Genomic DNA, 26,850 nt, shown 5'->3' with positions numbered 1-26,850 from the left:
GGGGTTTGCAACTATTTCAAAGTCTTAAAACAATAAGGCTCTCCCAGTTTGCCTTTAATCATAATATAATAATATATGCCATTTAGCAGACGCTTTTATCCAAAGCGACTTACAGTCATGTGTGCATACATTCTACGTATGGGTGGTCCCGGGAATCGAACCCACTACCCTGGCGTTACAAGCGCCATGCTCTACCAACTGAGCTACAGAAGGACCACAAGGCCTTTCTCACAAGGCTTGTACAACATGTTTTTAGGGTGACGTAGACGGAAACATTTCATATTTTTCTGCAGGAGATGTAGGCGTATGAACAGTCAGGTTATAGGGAAAATATCATGGTCACTTTGCTAAACGTGTTATCCAGGCGCCAAGGTGTAGAACCTCAAAAGCGTTGCTTCTTGTTGAAAAACATTAAGGGATTTTGAACATACCCTTTGTGCTCAATCAGAGCAGGGTAGCTGAGATTTGTTAGTGAAGATAACTATAGTTTGACACGGCATCAATATAACACTTATCATATAGGGGCTGTCTGACAGCTGCTGCCAGCAAAGAAGAAAAATACATCTCCGAGGACACCAAGTTCCTACGATGGTTTAATCTTAAAATGTAGAGAGTGTTTAAAATGATGTTCTTATGGAAATGATGCAAATAATAACACTACCATCTCCTATAAATAAGTGACAGCGTTACATTCTGCAATCAAACTAATGGCATTCCTTCTTAAGAATGATGGTGTGCATGCATTAAAGCAGCATACATTAACATCTGCTCATGAGAACATCCACCAAAGGAATTATAGCCCTGCATTAGGCCAATTTACAATTCAGGAATAGACTGCTACGCTGGTGTGACCCCTCTGTATCTGGAAATGTACTGCCAGTACTATGGATATGGAAGAAAGGACTAAAAACCTCACAAAATTAACCTTAGACTCGGCCTACTGAGTAGGTTTACAGGTTCACAGCCAACCTACATAATTGAACACTGGACCCCATATTTTATTGCACTGCAATAATGCACATTATGACATAAATCATATAGTAAACAAAAACAACGTAGCCTGCATATTTAATTAACCCTTACCTGATTTGGAGGCGGGGAGAGTAAGATGTTTGCGAAGTTAACGTTTCAATCCCAACAAGGCTATTAAATACTGCAATAGATGTTTGTTCATCTCCATAAGAAGTGCTTGTAGGCTAATAAATATCCTACTGTTAACGCAGAGCTGACTGGCCTAGCTTCCAGACCTCGTGGTACAATGCGAGCTGACAGTTCTGGGTCTGCTAATAACTGGTGGGTTTTCCCTGAAATGCCAAGTACCACGACAACACATTGAAAAATACAGGTTATTAAAATCATAGGCAAGCTAGCCATTGCAATAAATACTGTTTTCCAGCTACACGTGGCAAAATGAGGAACACGGGGTCAATGACTACAAATAAAAACGAATGTGAATACCAACAAAAAAAAGTAACTTTTCTTTTTTTTTTTAAATTGGAGGATATCGTCATAGATTGAGTCTTTTGGGATAATGGTTTCATTTAACAATTACGCACGAGCCCAAAAGCCGGCAGGTGGCGATATTGAGTCTGCCATTTTACATGATTCAATCTCGCCATCTGCCGGCCTTTGGGCTAGATACCCACTTGGACGTCACTAGTTACCAGTCAGTCATAAACCCCGCATATTTCTTCAATTTCTCTTAAAATTTGATTTTAAACCATAACCCCAATGCTAACCTTAAATTAAGACCAAAAATAAAATGTTGGTTTTCATGAAGTTTGACTTTGTGGCTGTGTTATTTAGTGGAAACCTACGCACTGGGAAAGAGTTTTCCGGCACCAACCGTTCGTAAATGTTTGTTGCAGCGTTTTAACTACAAGCATATTTATGGTCACTTCGATAATATCCAGCAGCAAGGGCGTGCGCTTTGTAGTTATAACGTTGTATGTTGAATGGTGAATTCCTAATATTTATTCGTCAAATGTTAATGTGATATTATATCCACATTTGTGGAAGTGTTTTATTTGTTAGCCATCGATATTGGAAACAAGTGAAAAGTAGGCTATTGATTATTTAAGCAGTTATGCCATGTTTATCATGGATGTGATGCGGTCATAACCAGGAAGCGAACCGAGTGGTGTGGAACACACAGCCATGATTTTTTTTAAAGTCATAGCACATGGCCTCTTATGTATTAATGCTTTCATACAACGGTTACCGGCATAAAACATCTAGATTGTTTCTCAAACTATCCATTTTTCAACTAAACGTGATGTTACATTCACTAACACTGCTTTCCGCATGTATAACATTAACGCTGGGCTCAGGTTGCTGGTCCACGTTTTCTTCTTGTTTAATATCTTCAATATCCTCCTCTTCTTGTTGACACCATTCTTTAAACGTTAGTGGATAAAACAAATCAAACGTAACTATAAAATCATCCATGACGAATTACAGGTGCTAAAAATGGTAGTTGTAAAAGTAGTTGTGATAGTGTGTTGCCAGGTAACGATGTAAAGATGCCACTTGTTCAGGTGCATCTTGGATTGTCCCAGTGTTAGGGATGGGCATAGGGACGGGCCAGAAACATAAAACATATATATTCTATAAATAAATAAAAATGTTTGAATTTTCTAACCAGTTTTCATTGGGAAGACATATGAAGTGTTTTTATCAAAAGCAAGCACTTTTGCATGGTAAAAAAACAGAATCCTATTAATTACCACACATGCTTTATTACTTAACGATTGTTTTGAGCCAACTTGGACAGAGCTGTGCAAAACACGCCTACAAAGGCACCCAGGCAAGATTAATTGTACCCTCTTATTGGTTTTCTAAAGCAGTGGTTCCCAACCTTTTTTTGGTTACTGTACCACCGACTGAATTTTGCCCAGAGTATTGCTAAATTTCCCCCCATGTGTATTTTACCAGTAGGTCTATGGTCTCATGAGTCTTCTCAAGTACCCTCTGTGGATAGGCCAAGTACCCCCAGGGGTCCTAGTACCCTTGGTTGGGAACCACTGCCCTAAAGCATGCTCATTTGACAGCGTGCTTCCTACCTAAAAGGTAGGATGTAGAGCTATTGTTTGTTTTTAGGCCATTGCCCTATGCTTCTCTGAATTGAGAATTAATTTACTTAGATGCATTCTTTTCTATCATCAGTGAGAACAAGCGTTTCTATTGGACACATTCAGGTAGGCCCCTCCTCATTTAGTTCTAATAGCTTCTGTTTGGTTCTGTTTGGTTCCTAGTGAATACACCCCTGATGTTTAACTTTCCATAAGCTAATGCTGCGTTTGCAACCAAGTGGGAAGTGGGGAATTTACCACATATAGGACTGGGAAAAGGAACTCTGAACGGCCCTCCAACTGGTAGGAACTAGTGAGAAAACTTGTCTATCATCCGGAGCTCATATTTCTCCCACATGCTGACCTCTGACGTCACCTACCAAGGAAATTACCTTGATAAAAGCATTTTCGACAGTTAAATGCAACAGCAAAACATTATTTATCAAAAGCAATCTATTAATATGCACTCTAAAAATAAAAGGTTCCTGGAGTATCCTTTAGGGGTTCTTCAACTTGAAACTGTGGGGGAACCCCTATAAGTTCCTCAAAGAACCCCTTTAAATGAATCCTCGAAGAACCTTTTGAATAACATTTTGGCGTTAATTTTTGAACAACCCTCCTCCCCTATTATTATTATTATTAATAATAATAATAATGCTATTATTGTTTTGTTAGTCATCTGTATAATTACATTTTTTTCATCCTCCCTACACCTCTGATGAATATAACAGGAAACCTGTTAGATCACCATGCACTGCAAAATCATTCTGGCTACGGATACGGAGAACAACATATATTGGACATGGGGCTCTGCTGGGAGTTTACCTCATATTATTATTATTAATAATAATACACACAATAATAGCACAATACTTTAGTTGTCAGTGTTCATTATTATGAACCCCCACCTCCTATGGGGTTCTTGGAAGAAACTTTTGGGGGCAATTTTCAGTACTAAGAACCCTAAGCTTCTTCAAAAAACGTTGAGGATCTTAGAAGGACCCTTGTTGAACCCCTAATTTTTTGATAATAACAATCATTTGTTTACAAGCTTGATAGCTGTACATTTAGTTTATGGTTTACGCAGCTTGTTGGCCAATCAGTGTTTCGCAATGAGTTCAAAGCACTTGAATATATCAAAGCATTATTTACGACTTCACTACTGGTAAATTCCCACCTCCCACTTGGATACGAATGCAACATTATCCTGGGACTTGTAGATAAGTGAATGCCCAGTCAAATTCATTTTTGTGTGTAGGCTACAGGATTTAAATGTTGGCACACTACTACACTATGCCATTTAGCTTTTGTTCAGTTCAGAACATTACAGCCCCTAAAAAGATGTGACAAGACAAAATGTTGAATGGTATGACTTCAGACATGTTGTCACTTGAGACACATTTCAAGACGTATTCCATTCTAATGCGTCAAACCAAAAGACATGTTCATGTGTGAATGGTTGTGAGATGTTATGGTCAAATCTTGCAATTCACATGTACACATTTCATGTCATGGCATATTCTCTTTTTTTGTTCTATCATTATACACATTTGGAACATAGAATGATGTCTAACACAAACCTTGTCACTTTGGTCTTTTCTTTTCATGACAGAATTCATTGAAGTAGTGAAAAACTATGATGCCACCAAGAGGAAATGGCTACCTGCAGAGCTGGAGCTGAAGAGACACAAGCAGCTGATGGTGAAGTCAGACATAGCCCAGGCTGCCCTGGAGGTTAAACTGAAAAAATGTCGCAACCAGGTCAATGTGGAGATTAAGAAGCGCTATAAGCCCGAAGCAGACTTTCAGCACTTGGTATGGATCCCTTTGACTTTGTTAGGCTGTCCTGTTGGAGCTCATGATTTAGACTTTGAGGTCAAGAATTCATTATCATTAGGTCATTATCATGGTACGTGTCCGATTGTTATTAGCACCATCAGCTCGAACTTCCCAACATGCTTCTCATAAACTGAAGCCACTTACAGTTTGTTGATCAATAAATGCATGGTTTATTTGGTTAATGTTGTACTTTCTGCAGTCTGTAAGATGGGATCAACTTTTACCTTAAATGTCATACAGTACATTCGGAAGGTATTCAGACCCCTTTACTTTTCCCACATTGTTAACTTACAGCCTTATTCTAAAATGTATTAAATAGTTTTTTTCCTCATCAATCAACACACAATATCCTATAATGACAAAGCAAATATCACATTTACTCAGTACTTTGTTGAAGCACATTTGTCAGTGATTACAGCACTGTCTTCTTGGGTATGACGCTACAAGCCTGGTACAAATGTATTTGGGCAGATTCTCTCATTCTTCTCTGCAGATCCTCTCAAGATCTGTCAGGTTGGATGGGGAGCGTCGCTGCACAGCTATTTTCAGGTATCTTCAGAGATGTTTGATTGGGTTCAAGTCCGGCTCTGGCTATGTCCTGTTGGAAGGTGAACCGTCGCCCCAGTCTGAGGTCCGGAGTGTTCTGGAGCAGGTTTTCATCAAGGAACTCTCTGTACTTTGCCCCGCTCATCTTTCCCTCAATCCTGACTAGTCTGCAAGCCCCTGCCGCTGAAAAACATCCACACAGTATGATGCTGCCAGCACCATGCTTCACTGTAGGGATGGTGGCAGGTTTCCTTCAGTTGTGACACTTGGCATTCAGGCCAGAAAATCTTGTTTTCTAGGTCTGAAAGTCCTTTAGGTGACTTTTGGCAAACTCCAAGTGGGCTGTCATGTGCCTTTTACTGAGGAGTGGCTTCCATTTGGAAACTCTACCAGAGGCCTGATTGGTGGAGTGCTGCAGAGATGTTTGTCCTTCTGGAAGGTTCTCCCATCTCCACAGAGGAACTCTGGAGCTCCATCAGAGTGACCATCGGGTTCTTGGTCACCTCCCTGACCAAGGCCCTTCTCCCCCAATTGCTCTGTTTGGCCGGGCGGCCAGCTCTAGGAAGAGTCTTGGTGCTTCCAAACATTTTCCATTTAAGAATGATGGAGGCCACTGTGTTCTTGGGGACCTTCAATGCTGCAGACATTTTTTGGTACCCTTTCCCAGATTTGTGCCTCGACCCAATCCTGTCTTGGAGCTCTACAGACATTTCCTTTGACCTCGTGGCTTGGTTTTTGCTCTGACGTTGACTGTCAACTCTGGGACCTTATATAGACAGGTGTATGCCTTTCCAAATCATGTCCAACCAATTGAATTTGCCACAGGTGGACTCCAATCAAGTTGTAGAAACATCTCAAGGATGATCCATGGAAACAGGATGCACCTGAGCTCAATTTCGAGTCTCATAGCAAAGGGTCAGAATACTTATGCAAATAAGGTATTTCTGTTTTTTATTATTCATAAATGTGCAAACATTTCTAAAAACCTGTTTTTGCTTTGTCATTATGGGGTATTGTGTGTAGATTGATGAGATTCTTTTCATTTTTTTAATCACTTTTAGAATAAGGCTGTAACTTAACAAAAATTAGGAAAAAGTGAAGGGGTCTGAATATTTTCAGAATGTACTGTATATCCACACAGCAGCGACAATTGCAACTGATGCGTGATATACTGGTTCACGACAGGAAGTCCAATGCATGCCTGAATGATGAGCAGAGATCTATGCTGGCCAACTTCAACCACAGGGGAGCCAATGTCACCCAACACAAGAGCAAACAATAGGCTACTACAAGTATAGTCATATCCCAGTTATTTTTTAAATGACCTCATACTTTATTAATTTGGGTTTTGTTTCTATTGATTTCTCATTCGATTATCTGTCATTGACGAGTCTTCATTCCCGTCTCACTCTGATATTAGTTATGATAGAACTGATGATGACACTTTATCACTGAAAATCCACATTTAAACCAAGATTAAATTATTTCATATGTACCCTTATATGACAGTGTAAAAGCTTGTGGCTTGTGGATGGTCCGTGTATCACTCTTTCACGTAGTGTTTCAATGTGTACAGGTCCTGGATATAACAGTGGTAAACCACTTAAGTCGAGGGCAAGAGAAAAAAGGGTAAGTGTGGACCAGAGGAGGCTAGTGGGAGGAGCTATAGGAGGATGGGCTCATTGTAATGTCTGGAATGGATTTAATGGAACGGAGTCAAATGTTGTTTCCATATGTTTGATGTGTTTTGTTACCAATCCATCCTCCCACCAGCCTATGGTGTGGACCTCTTGAGGTTTAAGTTATGATTCATTTTGATAGATCTTTGACCCATGTTCTGCACTTTTGGGCATTCCAAGCTATCTTCCATGACACCAAATGCAGGTGCTGCCACTGGAAAGACAGGAAGAGTAGGTGGTCGCTCAGAAGATCACCTTGGGGGAAGACGAGTGGAAAAGGTAAGCAGAGGCATAATGTGGATTTGACCCATACTTTTCATAAAAACAAGGCTGCAACATGGAGGTCTATGGATTGGTTAACTTTAATAATTAGAAAACAATTCACTGGGGTTTCAGTTTCGACCACATAAAAACGATTAACTGAATTGTTCAAGTTGAAAATCGATTCTTTGTCCTTTGTTTCAAAATTGATGCTTCTGGTTTTACACTAAATCTTTTACTAATAAGTATTGGCCTTCACAATGCAAAAGCAGTCCAGTTTTCTGAATGTTATTTGAACCACCTGGAGTGGAACTAAGGCCTTTTTACCAGGGAGACAGTTACTTGGTTCAGCCAGTCTATCTTAAGCCCTTGGCACAAAAAACATGAGTTTATTTTTAGTTCAAACATATAGATTCATTTGATCAGCCAGTCGTTAGGTCTTTGACAATAAATCATTAGACATTGTGTGGGATAGAAATAACCTTACTGGATAATCAATTAACAGAGAACCCTTAATATACACCATGATTTGTCTAGTGTTACAGTTACCAAAACATTAATGCGGAATCATCTGATGTGTTCATGGCCATTGTGTCCCTGTAGTTGGGCCTAGTGTGTTGTCACTTCCTACTAGCTGCCGTATTCATCAGGCCCTCTGCTCAGCGTCATCCTCTCAGTGCACAGAGCAGCACACCCGTCTGCTCAGGTGGAAATAGCACAGGACCATTCACAATGTGCTTCCCAAATGGCACCCTATTCCCTATATAGTTAACTACACTATATATACAAAAGTATGTGGATGTAACGGATGTGAAACGGCTAGCTTAGTTAGCGGTGTGCGCTAAATAGCGTTTCAATCGGTTACGTCACTTGCTCTGAGACCTTGAAGTAGTATTTCCCCTTGCTCTGCAAGGGCCGCGGCTCTTGTGGAGCGATGGGTAACGATGCTTCGTGGATGACTGTTGTTGATGTGTGCAGAGGGTCCCTGGTTCGCGCGAGGGGACGGTTTAAAAGTATACTGTTACATGGACACCCCTTTAAATGAGTAGATTCAGCTATTTCAGCCACACCCATTGCTGACAGGTGTATAAAAGAGGACACAGCCATGCAATCTCCATAGCCAAACATTGGCCGTAGAATGGCCTTACTGAAGAGCTCAGTGACTTTCAACGCGTTACCGTCATAGGATGCCACCTTTCCAACAAGTCAGTGCCCCACTCAACTGTAAGTGCTGTTATTGTGAAGTGGAAACGTCTAGGAGCAACAATGGCACAGTTGAGAAGTGGGAGGCCACACAAGCTCACGGAACTGGACCGTCAAGCATGTAGCGCGTAAAAATCGTCTGTCCTCGGTTGCAACACTCACTTCCGAGTTTCAAAATGCCTCTGGAAGCCATGTCAGCACAATAACTGTTCGTCGGGAGCTTCATGAAATGGGTTTCCATGGCCGAGCAGCCACACACAAGCCTAAGATCACCATGCGCAATGCCAAGCGTCGCCTGGAGTTGTGTAAAGCTCTCCCCCATTGGACTCTGGAGCAGTGGAAACGTGTTCTCTGAAGTGATTAATCACGCTTCACCATTTGGCAGTCCGACAGACGAATCTGAGTTTGGCGGATGCCAGGAGAATGCCACCTGCCCGAATGCATAGTGCATTCTGTTTTTCATGATTCGGTCTAGGCCCCTAAGTTCCAGTGAAGAAAAATCTTAACACTACAGCATACAATGACATTCTTGACGATTCGGTACTTCCAACTTTGTGGCAACAGTTTGGGGACGGCCCTTTCCTGTTTCAACATGACAATGCCCCCGTGCACAAAGCGATGTCCAAACAGAAATGGTTTGTTGAGATCCGTGTGGAAGAACTTGACTGGCCTGCAGAGCCCTGACCTCAACCCCATCGAACACCTTTTGGATGAATTTGAACTCCAACTGCGAGCTAGGTCTAATCGCACAACTTCAGTGTCCAACGTAAATACTGCTCTTGTGGCTGAATGTAAGCAAGTCCCCATAGCAATGTTACAACATCTAGTGGAAAGCCTTAACAGAATAATGGAGGCTGTAATAGCAGCAAAGGGGGGGGCAACTCCATATTAATGCCCATGATTTTGAAATTAGATGTTCAATGAGCAGGTGTCCACATACTTTTGGTCAGGTAGTGTATATACACTGGGTGTACAAAACATTAAAGACGCCTGCTCTTTCCATGACACAGACTGACTAGCTGAATCCAGGTGAAAGCTATGATCCCTTATTGGTGTCACCTTTTTAAATCCACTTCAATCAGTGTAGAGGTGGCAGGTAGCCTAGCGGTTAGAACATTGGGCCAGTAGCCGAAAGGTCACTGGTTCGAATACCTGAGCCTTCAAGGTGCCCTTGAGCAAGGCAGTTAACCCTAATTTCCTACTATTTACTACTAAGGTTGACCATGTAAAACAACACATTTCACTGCACCTATCTGGTGTATGTGACAATAAAACAAGTTTTATTTCATTTCTTTTTTTACTACTTTTAGTGCAGGAAGGAATATGGTATCATCTGGGATGTAGCCTTTCTGACTGCCTTGTCACATTTATTCTCCTCCCACATGCACTGTAGAGATCACTTCACTCTGAGGGAGCAAAGACTACTCAGCACTGTGTGAGTTCATTCAATATGAGTAGGCCCACTCATTAATCTTGAAAATGGCAAGTGTTTCATACTTTTATTCAGAAAGTTGAGACTACGATTGTGAAAGCAACCGTCACAAACCCAGAGACTTTCCGGCAAGAGCATTTGGAAAGGACAATAAAGCCTACCTAACTCAATCCCTGTGGCTCAAGCTGTTTTTCCCCAATTCCCATGCAATAAAATGGTCAATGTTCTTGACTCACAATGATGAAACCACTGATGACCCTGAAACCACCGTGGAGCTCGACACCATAGCAGAGATGGAAATGACCACCACCACAGAGCCCAGACTCAAACGGGTCTTCCCTCCCACTTTGAGACACTACTTCCTGTCTGAAACAGAACTGTCTCATTGATATCATCTTCTTAAGTTAAACTACAGTTGAAGTCGGAAGTTTACATACACCTTAACCTGAGTTTAAATGTATTTGGCTTTCACAATTGCTGACATTTAATCCTAGTAAAAATTCCCTGTGTGAAATGTTGATTTATTTCAGCTTTTATTTCTTTCATCACATACCCAGTGGGTCAGAAGTTTACATATTAGTATTATAGCATTGCCTTTAAATTGTTTCACTTGGGTCAAACGTTTCGGGTAGCCTTCCACAAGCTTCCCACAATAAGTTGGGTGAATTCTGGCCCATTCCTCCTGACAGAGCTGGTGTAACTGAGTCAGGTTTGTAGGCCTCCTTGCTCACACATGCTTTTTCAGTTCTGCCCACAAATTTTCTATAGGATTGAGGTCAGGGCTTTGTGATGGCCACTCTAATACCGTGACTTTGTTGTTCTTAAGCAATTTTGCCACAACTTTGGAAGTATGCTTGTGGTCATTGTCCATTTGGAAGACCCATTTGAGACCAAGCTTTAACTTCCTGAGATGTTGCTTCAATATATCCACATAATTTTCCCCTCATGATTTGCACTTTTCGCACCAAAGTACGTTCATCTCTAGGAGACAGAATGCGTCTTCTTCCTGAGCGGTATGATGGATGCGTGGTCCCATGGTGTTTGTACTTACGTATTATTGTTTGTACAGATGAACATGGTACATGCAGGCGTTTGGAAATTGCTCCCAAGAATTAACCAGACATGTGGAGGTCTGGTTGATTTTCTCATGATGTCAAGCAAAGAGGCACTGATTTTGAAGGTACACCTCCAATTGACTCAAATGTTGTCAATTAGCCTATCAGAAGCTTCTAAAGCCATGACATAATTTTCTGGAATTTTCCAAGCTGTTTAAAGGCACAGTCAACTTAGTGTATGTAAACTTCTGACCCACTGGAATTGTGATACAGTGAATTATAAGTGAAATAATCTGTCTGTAAACAATTGTTGTAAAACATACTTGTGTCATGCACAAAGTAGATGTTCTAACCGACTTGCCAAAATTATAGTTTGTTAACAAGAAATTTGTGGAGTGGTTGAAAAACAAGTTTTAATGACTCCCAACCTAAGTGTATGTAAACTTCAAACTTCAACTGTACACAGTGACGCTTGAATAGAAATTGTTAGTACTATTTAGAATATGTATAGAACTTTGGTCCTTCTGTAGCTCAGTTGGTAGAGCATGGCGCTTGTAACGCCAGGGTAGTGGGTTTGATTCCCGGGACCACCCATACGTAGAATGTATGCACACATGACTGTAAGTCGCTTTGGATAAAAGCGTCCGCTAAATGGCATATATTATTATATTTTAACCATCTGGGCTCTATTCAGTTGATTAGTCCAGAAACGTGTGAGCCATGTCGGAAGAGGATCCAGTTCGGATAGATGGCCATGAAGTCCAGGGACTGCTTTGTGGTAGCTCATCCCGAATGTAAACAGAAGTGTCTGAACTACTCTGTCTCTGCCTCATGTGGAGCTCATGGATCTGAAGTACCTCAACTCAATATTCCCAAAAGTTCCAACCTTGCTTTGTTCTGTTTGTTAAAAATAAGCATTTCTAATTCATTTGCAGGACACGTTAGAGAGCTTTGCCCCACCTACCCAGCTTAGGATCCCTCAGATAATTGTTCAGTGCATGAATGAAATTGAGAAAGAGGATTGGAGGAGCAATATTATTCTCAATCTGGAATAGTTTCTATTCAGACACATTTATATTTGACTAGTTATCAGCATGTTTGACTTCCTCCTCCCTCTGTTGTTGCAGAAAGGCATTTAACGTGTTCCTGGGGGTGAGCGTATGGTGAAGCAGCATGCCCAGAGTGGATGACATACACATCATTTCCTGAGGAAACTGAAGGAGTCTCTCATCACCTTCAGGCTGCATAGAACCTTAATGGAGGCCTGTGGTATGTGATCACTTTTAATGACAGGGTTGGGTTCAATTCGGAATGACTGAATTTAATTACATTCAAACAATGAATTTGAATTGGCTACACCTCACAGAATTGGCTACACCTCAAACATGAAAGTCTCATTCAGTTGACAAAAGGATAGGCCACTTATTATTGCAAAGCATACAACAAATAAAGACTGATGATGTGTAGAATAAATATGCCTTTTGAATTTCGTTTCACAGTCATCAGGGAGTTGTCAAATATTACATCAATAACCATCTACCCTAAATGGGTCAGGTTAACGCATTCTCCAACACTTGGTACCTAAGGTTTTGCGAGGCGATTTTGAGATGCTCATTAAAAATCCATCCATGAGCGTTACTGCCAAATACACTGCATCAATCGTGCGGCTTCAAACCAGAGGCCAAATCACTGTAAATGTTTGAGTGCAACACTCAGAAATCCTGCTTTACACACTCAGTGTCGAGTCCTAACTTCCACTTAATTCAAATTCTCAGTTCGTCTCCCAATGACGTCAAAATGCATGACTATAAAGTGAAAATAATACTAAAGTGGAAGTTATGCTTTGCCCAACACAATGAACAGTCACAGGGTAATTTCTTGGCGTGTGACCAATTCAAAAATGGAATTGTAATTAAAGGAACCCCCTCCACAGAGGAATTTGCCGCCACTATTTTAACATAATTTCCTGTCCTAGAGAGGAAATGCACGTTTAGGTTCCACCTTCGAACTCAGAATTGACCCTAACCCTGTTTAATGATAATCAATTACCCTATGGCTGTTTATAAACTTCCACTTAAGTAGAATTTTCACTTTAGCTTGAACATTTGAGTTGAGTGGAAGTTAGGATTCCCCCTGAGTGTGTGAAGCAGGATTTCTGAGTGTTGCACGCAAAGTGATTTGGCCTATGGTTTGAAGCCACACTAAAGTATCTAAACTATGTAATCTACATGAATATAATGATTGATGCAATGCATTTGGCAGTAATGCTCATGGATGGATTTGTAATGAGCATCTCAAAATCACCTCGCAAACCTTTAGGTATCAAGCGCTGGAGAATGTTTACACTTAACCTCATCCATTCAGGGCAGATGGTTATTTCCTTGTTGTAATATGACTCCCTGATAACTGTAAAACTCCCTGATGACTATAAAAATATCAACACTCAATATTTCTCCCAGCCCAGTTTGTCTACTTCCAGCATATTAATTTCAATCGTATATATGGTCTTGAGTGAAGAGTAAGTGGTAATTTGTGGCATGCTGGGAATGAGCCCATTTAAATCAGTCTCTCTCGCTCTCTGCCTAAAAGCAGATTGACTTCAGGACATAACACCAACCCTTTTGTAAATTGCATTGAGATGTCTGAAGGAGCCCAGGGCATTTGCCATCCACGAAACGACTAATGCTACAAAGAACTATAATGTATCTCTAGAGGCCTTCTGAGTCATAATGGAGTGAGTGAATCAACAAAGAGATAATTGCCAGAGGGAGTGTAGATTATTTTGAGGTATAACGTTATTGTATGTCACAGCATTTTTCTCTGCTGTTCTTTGTCCTAAGGGCCTCACTGATGGGTTGTGTATCGCTTACAGAGATTACAGATGACGACAACAGCGCAGCAATCATTTACCAGGCCATAGCAGATCTGCCAAAGCCTAACAGTGACACACTGGTTTTCCTCATGCTGTATCTGCCGAGGTAACACCCAAGGGTGATGGGATACCTCCCTGTGTCTTTAGAGTGATTATTATTTTTTTCTCCCCGAGAAGGTACTATTTCCTCAACTTACAGTTCCATAAATGATGAATCCCATAACTTGTCAGGAAATTGAGCAAAATTGGACCACTCAGATGCAGGTTATTGCAAGAGTAAACAGGAAGTTTATATTCAATAAGAGGTTAATGTCTTCTTAATAAGTTTATTGCCCACTGTAGAGTCCTGCAGAGCCCCTTATGTCAAATGGGACCAGAACAGAACAATTTGTCTAGGATGTTTGGACCAACCATTATGGGACATGGAATGGCAGAGCCTTTCCCCACGACCCTTGAGAGAAACAAACACAAAGCCAAAATGTGGGCACTGTCTTGTGTATAAATTTCATGCAATTGTGATCTTCACTATTTCACAGTGTTTCAGTATTTAAAATAAATAAATATCAAGTGTCACATTGAGTATTTCCATTGATCTGGTCCTTTCAGTGCTGTAACATTTATGCAATGCTACCCATGTAGATGCAGAGGCATTACACATATTGCATGCATTTGTGAACCAGGTTACTGTCGATTTCATCATCTCTCTCAGATCACAGGCCGAATGCTGTCGTTCCCTGCTGAGAACTGGAAACGCCACCTCATGGTGTAGAACCAGGTTATATCAGTGATCGATGCCGATGTCAGCCACAGCATAGACAGAGGGCAAACAAACAACCTGACACCAACACTCAGCTGTGTGCTATTGAGAAACTCCACCGTCATTGACTCCTCAACAGCCCTTGCCCAAATGTAACCGGGGTGAGTGTCCGTTTTAATGTACACGATGCTGGATTAGGACAAAAGCTGAATCCTCATGGTGCCTCCAACACGTATCTACCATCTCTTCAGATTGTCTATTTAACCCGCCGACTTCCCCTGAGCTGTGTATGTACCCTAAGACTCCTACCCATGGTTCCCTAAAGGGCAGAATGAAGAATGCCTTCAACACGTAAGACCACTTTTATTTAATTAAAATAGTTTTTGAAATCTTTTAACACTTTTGAAATTTGTCAAAATAGTTTTGCAGATGGCATATGATAATTCGCTACCTTTTCTCATTGTCCTTGTTAGAATCGGCTTTTTTGCAGTAGCAAGGCAAAGACTGACACGGTTAAAGTTATTTACGTCCCTCAACTGATATCATTGTGGTTTCCTGACTTCTTTAAATTGGATTAGTTTTGTGTGGATAGTTCAGTGGAACGAATAACGTTGGTATGTTCTTGGGAAAATAAAAGCACTTTACATTTGACTACATATCTGTGTAAACATTTTTAAATATTATATGAAATGTTAAGTATTGTAAAATGGAGTATGATAGGGCAGTGTACATTTGAGGAACTCTCAGCACTAATGCATGACGAACATAATTGGGTAGCTGTGATAGAGTTTATTCAATTATGAAACATTTCTGCATGATCGTGAGAACCTATGTTTTTTTTCTTAAAATTGGAACTGATGGTTGCAATTTTGTTACAAAAAAACACTTTTGGTAATTAAAAAAAGGTACAAACTCAGGCTGAACCATAAGTGATTGATTAAAGCCAAAATCATTCCATTTCAAAATGAGTCACGCAGGAACAACATTTAATGATGGTTAACTATATCCCATTATGATTGTCACAAATAACAAAGTACAGAATCGAAGGCCAGAATCTCCAGGTCACCTGTTATGTTCAAATTTCAAGCAAACATTTTTTGATTGCTATTTAAAAGTGGAAAACGGCGATTGGTACATCCATTTTTGGACTTTTGCAGATTGCCCCTTTAATCAAAAGAAACATGAGACGGTCAACAATGTATTTCAGAGAAGAATGTCAGAATAACTCTTGCAATTAAAATGGTCACGTTTTAAAAATCAAAGCACTCATGTTGAAAGGCCCCCATATTATCACTCATAATTAAACAGTTTGTAACCAATTCCTTTTATTTCGCAATCCTATAAAAGTCTGCAGCTGATTAGTTTACATTTTCAGGACGCAATTTCTGAGTAACAAAAACTTAGCACCACCACCTAAAGTAAGTAATGCCAGCAACCCCATGCCAAAATATGACCATTATTTTATAATTTCCCTTACATGGTAGTGAATCCATCATACAGAGCTCATTATAGGGCTAGTGCAGAAATGTAACAGTTAAAATACATTTTATGAAACGTATGTTTCATAAAAGTGGTGGGATGACATTCAGACGTGTCGAAGTAAATCAAACCAACCAACGCTCATCATCAGACTCCCAAAGCATCTAAAAAGACGCTAACATCAGTTAATGCATAAAAGGGGGGGGGATACACAATATCAAATCTAGAACTTTCCAAACACCTAAATATGTGTCATCTCCTTTTTATATATTTATCTTATGTACAATAACCCAGAGGCAGTGGCATTGTTCTTCAAGCTAAAATCCTTAATTTGGTTTGACACTAAATGAACAGCGCACACAGAAAATTAACTACAATATAATTTGGTTTTTGAAGCTCCGGTTGAGGTCTTTGTATGGCAGAACAATTGAGTTGAGTATGATTACCTCGGCCGGGATAGTTACATTACAACCTGAAAAAAATAGCAATATTAAAACATTGTCATGGTGACATGCTCCAAAAATCAACATGAATCCAATACCCTTTTCACACCACTGCCCTGAAATGCACTGTGCTGGCTCAGATATTTCCTTTTCAGCAACTATGGTGGAGGTGTAACCAGTCCAGCTCAACTCAATGTTATAAGTTATAGGCAACTTACCAAGAATGGTGATTGATGGTGTGAGTTCTCCATCTCTGAAGAGTGTTTCACTATCTATTTTGGCATAGGGGTCATTTGGATTGGGGTCACTGGGAGTTCCTTCAACTCTGGCCCATTTGCCGATGGTGCTGTCCCATCCCACTATACAGTTCAACACACAACTGTGATCCTAAAAGAACCATATGAAAATGGAATTAGGTCAGTGTCAATTATCAATCCTGCTTTAAACAAGTGGACATAATAAAAACATGATCTGTGTGCTATGATCAAGAGAAGAACAGCCATTTCAGCATTTATTTTTTTGACTGAGGAACTGGCCAATTTTTCAAACAAAAATTTGCCATAATGTTAAGGTAGGCCAATAGGAACTGCTTGCCTGTAGAGTAGCCCCATGGAGAATAATGGACTCCCTCACTCGCACCCCAGCCCCGATGGTCACACCTGTGCCTATGGAGACGTTGGGACCCAACTATAGAAAGAGATTTATTTAGATGTTTTATTAGGTATCATTTATAGTCTTTTTGTTGTTGTAGCATGTAGTGTCTTTGACTGTTGAGGAGTTGAATTGTATAGTATATACACCACCGTTCAAAAGTTTTGAAAGAAAAGCACATTTTCTGTCCATTAAAATAACATCAAATTGATCAGAAATACAGTGTAGACATTTTTAATGTTGTAAATTACTATTGTAGCTGAAAAAGGCAGATTTTAATGGAATATCTACATAGGAGTACAGAAGCCCATTGTCAGCAACCATCACTCCTGTGTTCCAATGGCACATTGTGTTAGCTAATCCAAGAAAACCCTTTTGCAATTATGTTAGCACAGCTGAAAACTGTTGTTCTGATTAAAGAAGCAATACAACCGGCTTTCTTTAGACTAGTTGAGTATCTGGAGCATCAGCATTTGTGGGTTCGATTACAGGTTCAAAATGGCCAGAAACAAGGACCTTTCTTCTGAAACTCATGAGTCTATTCTTGTTCTGAGAAATGAAGGCTATTCCATGCAAGAAATTGCCAAGAAACTGAAGATCTCGCTGTGTACTACTCCCTTCACTGAACAGCGCAAACTGGCACTAACCAGAATATAAAGAGTGGGAGGCCCTGGTGCACAACTGCGCAAGATGACAAGTATATTAAAGTGTCTAGTTTGAGAAACAGACATCTCACAAGTCCTCAACTGGCAGCTTCATTAAATAGTACCCGCAAAACACCAGTCTCAACGTCAACAGTGAAGAGACGACTCCGGGATGCTGGCCTTCTAGGCAAAGTTGCAAAGAAAAAGACATATCTCAGACTGGCCAATAAAAATAAAACATTAAGATGGGCAATATAACAGACACTGGACAGAGGAAGATTGGAAAAAAGTGTTATGGACAGACGGATCTAAGTTTGAGGTGTTCGGATCACAAAGAACAACATTCGTGAGATGCAGAAAAAAAATAAATGATCTGTCAAGCATGGTGGATGCAATGTGATGGTCTGGGGGTGCTTTGATGGTGGTAAAGTGTGAGATTTGTACAGGGTAAAAGGGATCTTGAAGAAGGCTATCACTCCATTTTGCAACACCATGCCATACCCTGTGGACGGCACTTAATTGGAGCCTATTTCCTCCTACAACAGAACAATCACCCAAAGCACAGCACTAAACTATGCAATAATTATTTAGAGAAAAAGCAGTCAGCTGTTATTCGGTCTATAGTGGCCAGCACAGTCACTGGATCAACCCTATTAAGCTGTTGTGGGAGCAGCTTGTCCGTATGGTACGTAAGAAGTGCCCATCAAGCCAATACAATTTGTGGGAGGTGCTTCAGGAAGCATGGGGTGAAATCTCTTCAGATTATCTCAACAAATTGACAACTAGAACGCCAAAGGTCTGCAAGGCTGTAATTGCTGCAAATGGAGGATTCTTTGACGAAAGCAAAGTTTGAAGGACACAATTATTATTTATTTAAATTAAAAATCAATATTTATAACCTTGTCAATGTCTAGACTATATTTCCTATTCATTTTGCAACTAATTTCATGTATGTTTTCAAAGAAAACAACATTTCTATATTTTCAAACTTTTGAATGGTACTGTATGTAGGTAAGTAGTAAGAGCAAGGATAAGCACTTACCACCGCAGTAGGATCAATATTGGCTGTTGGGTGAATGTAAACATTTCCTGAAAAAAAATTATAATAATTGGTATAAATACACATGTAAAGACAACCAAAAAATTCAAAAAAGTAACAAAAGGTAAGTAATGTACTATAACCTACCACTTATTCTAGGCCCTCCTTCCTTGTTTGTAGCCAGTCTTTCAGGGTGGGTTTTATGGTACTGGTTGAGGTACAAGCGACTGGCGTATATTGCAGACCTGTAATTTTTTATTTACAAAAAGAAAATTGTAAAATGGGGAAATGTAAGATGACTAAAGTTAATAAACTCAGCAAAAAAAAAGAAAAGTCCCCTTTTCAGGACCCTGTCTTTCTAAGATAATTCATAAAAATCCAAATGACTTCACAGATCTTCATTGTAAAGGGTTTATACACAGTTTTCCATGCTTGTTCAATCAACCATAGACAATTAATGAACATGCACCTGTGGAACGGTCGTTAAGACACAAACAGCTTACAGACGGTCGGCAATTAAGGTCACAGTTATGAAAACTTAGGACACTAAAGAGGCCTTTCTACAGACTCTGAAAAACACAAAATAAAAATGCCACGGGTCCCTGCTCATCTGCGTGAACGTGCCTTAGGCATGCTGCAAGCAGGCATGAGGACTGCAGATGTGGCCAGGGCAATAAATTGCAATGTCTGTACTGTGAGACGCCTAAGACAGCGCTATACACTATCAACAGATATTGTCATATCTGTTGATAGTGATTGCCGCCAGACTAGAGGTACAAGGACAAAAGACACATTATGTACGGTCGTATTGTATTGATGCCATTCGGTGAACACTGTATTGTTCTGTAGCCACTGACAAAGTCACTGCCTTCTGGTTTTTAGCTCTTGCAAGCCTCTCGGGCTGGGGTTTACAGAACATTTGGTGATTTCTGATTAAGATAAGAGCCTGCTCAAAGAAGGCCAGTTAGACATTTTCCTGTGCTTGTTGCAACTCCTAATAAAATCATCTATCCGGCATATTACCTTTACCTATGACTGGTCTCCTTTTTGTTCACCTGTAAATTCCTATTACAGATTCAGAAGATGGTTGAGTATCCTACTCCAACATCTTCAGGTCCCACTGACCACACACATTATTCACAGATTGAGACGACCTACTCACCCTGCAGATTTGATTTGGCTCCAGATGGCAGGTGTTTTGTAGACATAGAGCTTGCCCTGCCCAGCCAGGGCTGTGAAGATGTCCTGTTCTAACCGAATGGCCTCAGCCCGATGCCAGCCGTTGGTCTGCTCGTCTCTGTGAGGAAGATACCAATCTATGAGACCATGCTCTTAACATTTATCTCTGGGTGCGTTTGTTTTGCATCATCCGGTAGCCACATTTTAGACCATTCAATTGGTTTTAAAGTGATACCTCCACCCAGAGCACCAGGCGATGCAAAACAGCTTGAAGGTCACAAGAAAGTTTGAAAGACTTTAGATGGGTCATTAACAGCACCAAAGTCACCAAGAAGAGTTGTCAAAAAGAGTCATTGATTCACCAAGTGCCCAAGGATACAGTGGGGATTGTTAAAAGTTGATAAAGCACAGTAGTATTAAAATGGACTGTGAAAGCAAAAGTCATTTGACAAAAGAGGGATCAGAGGCAACATGGTTGACTTGAGTAATGGAACACATACTCAAGGAAGTCCAAAAATATTCTTATATCAAGGTCAATGTCACAACAATCCCTTTGAATGGGTCCAAATTTGATAGTTAAATATCTGATTGTGCGATTTACTACTAACAATTGTATAATTGTGTATGCCAACTCCTTCAATCTTGACAAATGATGATGATGTGCACATCAAAAGATAAGTGAGTGTGTGGAACCTTCCAAAAACACACCTTTGAGAGTGATGTATCACCCCATGTGCTAGTATTGTGACTCAATGAAGAGATACGCTTTTTAGATAGATATTTTTGTGTGACATATTTGACTAATGCGTATCTCTACTCTAAAACCACACTGTGCAGTGGCCTAGTTGTACCGACTTACCCCTCGTATGGATATCTGGTGATGGGGACGGGAAACAGAATGATGGCAGGAAAGGGAAAAGGGAAAAAGACAAATGAGGAGAAACAATGATAGGAAATTATCAAATTTGCATGCACCACTCCCATGCATAGAGATCCTAGGATCTCACACGATAGGGTCCCTGAGGGACCCCTCCCACTCACAACAGCATGTCCTGCTGGTTCTTCTGGAAGACTGCCCCAATGTGTTGGAAGATCTCCGGGGTAAACAGGTAGATTCCACAGTTGATGATGTCACTCACAAAAGTGCTCGGCTTCTCCACATAATGTAAAACCTGAAATAAGAGCAAGACAAATACTTTCTGGGTCAAGTAATAATTGTAAATATAGAAGCGTGACTAAAATGTACTGCATCACCTCATTCGTTTGCTGGTTTTCCACGATACAGCCATAGTTCATGGACTGCTTTCTGTTTGCCTGCAAAATAAAGTAAAATAAAACAAGTGAGAGACAAATAATGATATCCCATTGTCTCCATCAAGCATATTCCCAACTTTTCCCTGTATTGTTGAAGGCCTAAGCCATAGAAATCATGGATGTCTCCTCACAGTTGTCCCCAGGATGACGAAACTGCTAGACTCTCCGTGTTCCTTCTGGAAGTTGAGCATCTCTGGTAGAGGAAACTCAGAGCACACGTCAGCATTCATAATGAAGAACGCCTCAGGGCCACCAGATAGAATCTGATCTCTGAAATGGTAGATTCCGCCTCCAGTGCCCAAAGCAGCATACTCCTGCAAATACCTACATATTTTCAACAAGTTCATCAATTAGACTACTGTCCATCCATGTGTTCTAGGCTTTGTCTTATTATGACAACGTTGACACAAAATTACTATGATCCTCTCCTTTACCTGATTGAGATTTTGAATTCCTGCTGTGCGCTAGACATGAATCTGGTAAGTTCTTCATTTGGCTGGTAAAAGCCTATTAGCAAAATCTCCTTCATATTTGGCACCTATGGGAAAAATGCAAACCATGTTTCTTTCTACCAATGATGAAGAGAGGGACATTTATTATTTTTGTCAGTGCTAACCTACCTTGGCACATTCTTCAACGTGATGCTGAAGCATGGGCACACCAGCCACTGGAAACAAGGGTTTCGGGACCTCAAAGGACAATGGTCGAAACCGTGTACCTGTATGACAAGTAGGGCAAAAGTCACCTGCTCAGTTGATCATAATTACATTTTGATGACCTGTCTATCCTCGATCAGCACGCCAGATCTTTCTGGAAATAATTAGAAGATACCTTGGGAAAATTAAAGAAGCTATACTATCCTAGATTATATTATATGGAGTTGAAAGCACCCCTATTCTATTATTTTCTGTTCTATTTTGGTCTAGTGTTGAAAGCCCCAACTTGTGCAATGTGACAATTCAAGTATCTAGCACAGAATGTCTATGCCAGGCTATATTGACAGCTAGCTGTCAGCCCTTTTTCGACAACGCTCATCGGAAAAAAATTCTTAGATATGGCAAACTGCACCTGAGGGTTTCCATGTTCACGCCACGTCATTCATTAGCCTACAACTAGGGTGTATTCATTATGCAGATTATCTTGCAAAACGTTTTGCTCCAAACGCTCTTCAACGTGACGGAGAAGCGGTTTTCTTAAACGTACATTGTCGTTCATTTTAATTGTATGGTTTCCACGCGTTGCCATTCAAATCTGTAATAGTCTGCGAAGTGTTTGGCACAAGCACCTATCGATTCGGCTATGCGGTAAAGTCCGCTTATTTTTTATGAAGAGAGACACGACTTCACTTCAACTTCCGTTTATGAACCAAACGGAACTCAACAGCGTTTGGAATAAACGGTTTCTTTTGCAAAAAGTTTTGTAACAGAATTGTCGTAACGAATACACCCCTAAACTAGCCCTTCAGAGCCAGGCTAGCTAACAGCTAGCTAGATATGTGGCTCTAGATAACAGAACTGGAGGAATTAACATGCATGAATTTAGTAATTTACTTAACACTCACCTTTCTGTGGGCCTCCAATGAGAATCACAGATTTCAGCATCTTGAATTTGTTGTAGCTAACGTTAGCTGTCTACTAGTAATCTGGATCAAATCCTGACTTTGTCTTCTTCCTGTTTGTTTGTTTTTGCTTAAAACGTCATCGCGTAAAACGGAGGATTGTGGGAAGTGGTGTTTTGTATACCTTTGTATATCAAAGGCATGTCAAATAATGAGTGGATGAATGCTGTGATGTTATATTCTGCTAGTTGTGACATGAATTATATTTGATTGTAAAACTTTAATGGGGGGTATTACATGAATGTATCCTGCTCATCACATTCTCTTCTTCCCACTACTAGTATTCCTTCATGTCTCAAAGTCAGTTCAAACCCGGGTCAAACACCTGCTTCACACTGATACCTGTTGTTTCACATCATATTTATGCATGAAAACTGCCTAAGGTCAAAGAAGATCATGAACTTCAATAAAAGAGAACTATACATAAACAGATACAATAACAGAGGAGTTTACTTTCTTATTTGCTCATTAAAATGTAACCTGCAGTAAAATGATCTCCCAAGTGGTTTCTAAAGCACATCTTTTCCACGTTAACTATAACATATGCAAAACCACAGATAGTGTTTGTATCAAACGGATGGAACACCATACTCTGCAATAATCAAAAAATTAGATATGAGTCTCTTTGGAGAAGTTAGGCCTCTTCAGCACTCAAAATGTGCAATTAGAGAGACATGCTTAGAGCAGCAGTAAGCATGAGGTTGGATCTGCTGCTATTCTTAACTCCGTGTCATATATGACTTGAATTTGAATAAATCAGCACATGTAAAGTACTCTATCTACCCATTTCCCTACCCTTCACAAGAACAAAAGGATTAACCACTAGGGTGCAGCAGCATAATAAGATGATGACATTTCAGGATGTCAGTACTGCGTATGTTTAGTTAACGACAATGCAAAAAGTCACCTCCAAAATGTTTGGCACCTATGATAAAGATCAACAAAAAACCAAATACCAGTAGTAAACTGTCATTTTCTAACAAGTGGGATTATATTTTTCTCTATTAATGATTCAATGGAATTAAACAAAATTACACATCTCAAATAAAATGGAAAAAGTAGCCAAAAACGAAGTGTCATAATTATTGGCACCCCTGTTTTCAATACTGTGTGCACTGAGACTGAGATTGGAGAACATATTGGGACAGATCTTAGACCATTCCTCGATACAGAATATTTCCAGATCCTTGATATCCTTTGGTCTGCGCTTAATGACTGCCCTCTTCAATTCAAACCACAGGTTTTTAATGGGGTACAAGTCAGGAGAATGAGATGGCCATTGCGAAATGTTTACTTTCTTAACTAAACCATTTCTTTGTGGATTTTCATGTGTGCTTAGGGGTCATTTTCTTGCTGGAAGATTCACTTGCGGGCCAGTTTAAGCCTTCTGACAGAGGCAACCAGGTTTTTGGATAAACTGACATTTTTGGGCACATTCTTACCATAATTCTGTTAACAATTTAAGATCTTCATACTGTATATCTGGTACACCTGGGTCATTTGGTTTTGTATTCTACATCACTGTAAATATGTGTATACACACACACTACCTTTCAAAAGCTTGGGGTCACTTAGAAATGTCCTAGTTTTTTAAAGAAAAGCATATTTCAAAAAACGCTGTGATCTCGTACAAACACCCGTCTCAACTTCAACAGCGAAGAGGCGTTGCACCAGATCTTCAGTTTCTTGGCAATTTCTCACATAGAATAGCCTTCCTTTCTCAGAACAAGAATAGACTGGTGAGTTTCAGAAGAAAATTCTTTGTTTCTGGCCATTTTGCTTCTGTAATCGAACCCACAAATGCTGATGCTCCAGATACTCAACTAGTCTAAAGAAAGCCAGTTTTATTGCTTCTTTAATCAGAACAACAGTTTTCAGCTGTGCTAACATAATTTGCAAAAGGGTTTTCTAATGATCAATTAGCCTTTTAAAATGATGAACTTGGATTTGTTTACACAATGTGCAATTGGAACACAGGACTGATGGTTGCTGATAATGGGCATCTGTACGCCTATGTAGATATCCATATCCATTTAAAAAATCTGCCGTTTCCAGCTACAATAGTCATTTACAACATTAACAATGTCTACACTATATTTCTGATTATTTGATGTTATTTTGAAATAAAATTGCTTTTCTTCCAAAGCCAGGACATTTCTAAGTGACCCCCAACTTCTGAACGGTAGTGTTTATACAGTTGAAGTTGGAAGTTGACATATACTTAGGTTGGAGTCATTAAAACTTGTTTCTCAACCACTCAACAAAATTCGTGTTAATAACAAACTATAGTTTTGGCAAGTCAGTTAGGTCATCTAACTTTGTGCATGACATACTCATTTTTCCAACAATTGTTTACAGGCAGATTATTTCACTTATAATTCACTGGAATCACAATTCCAGTAAATCAGAAGTTTACATACACAAAGTTGATTCCAGAAAAGGATGTCATGGCTTTAGAAGCTTCTGATAGGCTAATTGACATCATTTGAGTCAATTGGAGGTGTACCCATGGATGTATTTCAAGGCCAACCTTCAAACTCAGTGCCTCTTTCCTTGACATCATGGGAAAATCAAAAGAAATCAGCCAAGACCTCCACAAGTGTAGACCTTCACAAGTCTGGTTCATCCTTGGGAGCAATTTCCAAATGCCTGAAGGTACCACGTTCATCTGTACAAATAATAGTACGCAAGTATAAACACCATGGGACAACGCAGCCGTCACACCGGAGGGAGACGTGTTCTGTCTCTTAGCGATGAATGTACTTTGGTGCGAAAAGTACAAATCAATCCCAGAACAACAGCAGAGGACCTTGTGAAGATGCTGGAGGAAACAGGTACAAAAGTATCTATATCCACAGTTAAACGAGTCCTAAATCAAAATAACCTGAAAGGCCACTCAGCAAGGAAGAAGCCACTTCTCCAAAACCGCCATAAAAAAAGCCAGACTACGGTTTGCAACTGCACATGGGGACAGAGATCATACTTTTTGGAGAAATGTCCTCTGGTCTGATGAAACAAAAAGTTTGTTGTTTGGCCATAATGACCATTGTTATGTTTGGAGGAAAAAGGGGGAGGCTTCCAAGCTGAAGTACACCATCCCAACCGTGAAGCACAGGGGTGGCAGCATCATGTTGTGGGTGTGCTTTGCTGCAGGAGGGACTGGTGCACTTCACAAAATAGATGGCATCATGATGGAGGAAAATGATGTGGATATATTGAAACAACATCTCAACACATAAGTCAGGAAGTTAAAGCTTGGTCGCAAATGGGACTTCCAAATGGACAATGACCCCAAGCATACTTCCAAAGTTGTGGCAAAATGGCTTAAGAACAACAAAGTCAAGGTATTGGAGTGGCCATCACAAATCTCTGACCTCAATCCTATAGAAAATGTGTGGGCAGAACTGAAAAAGCGTGTGTGAGCGAGGAGGCCTTCAAACCTGACTCAGTTACACCACCTCTGTCAGGAGGAATGGGCCAAAATTCACCCAACTTATTGTGGTAAGCTTGTGGAAGGCTACCCGAAACGTTTGACCCAAGTTTAAAGGCAATTTAATAGCAATGGTACCAAATACTAATTGAGTGTATGTAAACTTCTGACCCACTGGGAATGTGATGAAAGAAAAATATAAGCTGAAATAAATCATTCTCTCTACTATTATTCTGACATTTCATTCTTAAAATAAAGTGGTGATCCTAACTGGCCTAAAATAGGGATTTTTTACTAGGATTAAATGTCAGGAATTGTGAAAAACTGAGTTGAAATGT

General features: G+C 40.1%; 1 protein-coding gene and 1 pseudogene across 2 annotated transcripts; one reads left to right on the top strand and one right to left on the bottom strand.

Annotated features, from left to right (window-relative positions):
• The window catches only part of LOC118385793 (rac GTPase-activating protein 1-like), an 81,176-nt pseudogene extending 66,449 nt beyond the window's left edge, over positions 1-14,727 (top strand).
• Positions 14,728-15,684: 957 nt separating this feature from the next.
• Positions 15,685-23,169, bottom strand: LOC118385959 (mannose-1-phosphate guanyltransferase alpha-A). 2 transcript variants are annotated; one of them, XM_035773230.2, is made up of 13 exons: positions 23,026-23,169; positions 22,085-22,182; positions 21,899-22,002; positions 21,596-21,788; positions 21,405-21,464; positions 21,192-21,322; positions 21,010-21,024; positions 20,134-20,268; positions 19,119-19,216; positions 18,975-19,021; positions 17,232-17,324; positions 16,856-17,024; positions 15,685-16,666 (listed from the first exon to the last, which is right to left on the bottom strand). In XM_035773230.2, the coding sequence occupies exons 1-13, from the start codon at positions 23,063-23,065 to the stop codon at positions 16,566-16,568; spliced, it is 1,284 nt and encodes a 427-aa protein (XP_035629123.1). In that variant the 5' UTR covers positions 23,066-23,169; the 3' UTR covers positions 15,685-16,565. The 2 variants fall into 2 exon arrangements, with proteins under 2 accessions (XP_035629123.1, XP_035629124.1); XM_035773231.2 differs by lacking the exon at positions 21,010-21,024.
• Between the last annotated feature and the right edge of the window lie 3,681 nt (positions 23,170-26,850).

Source organism: Oncorhynchus keta, chromosome 7 (assembly GCF_023373465.1).
Source record: "Oncorhynchus keta strain PuntledgeMale-10-30-2019 chromosome 7, Oket_V2, whole genome shotgun sequence".
NCBI classification, from domain to species: Eukaryota; Metazoa; Chordata; class Actinopteri; order Salmoniformes; family Salmonidae; genus Oncorhynchus; species Oncorhynchus keta.
The sequence above is the reverse complement of the archived record's forward strand: the minus strand, read 5'-3'. Positions and strand labels throughout refer to the sequence as shown.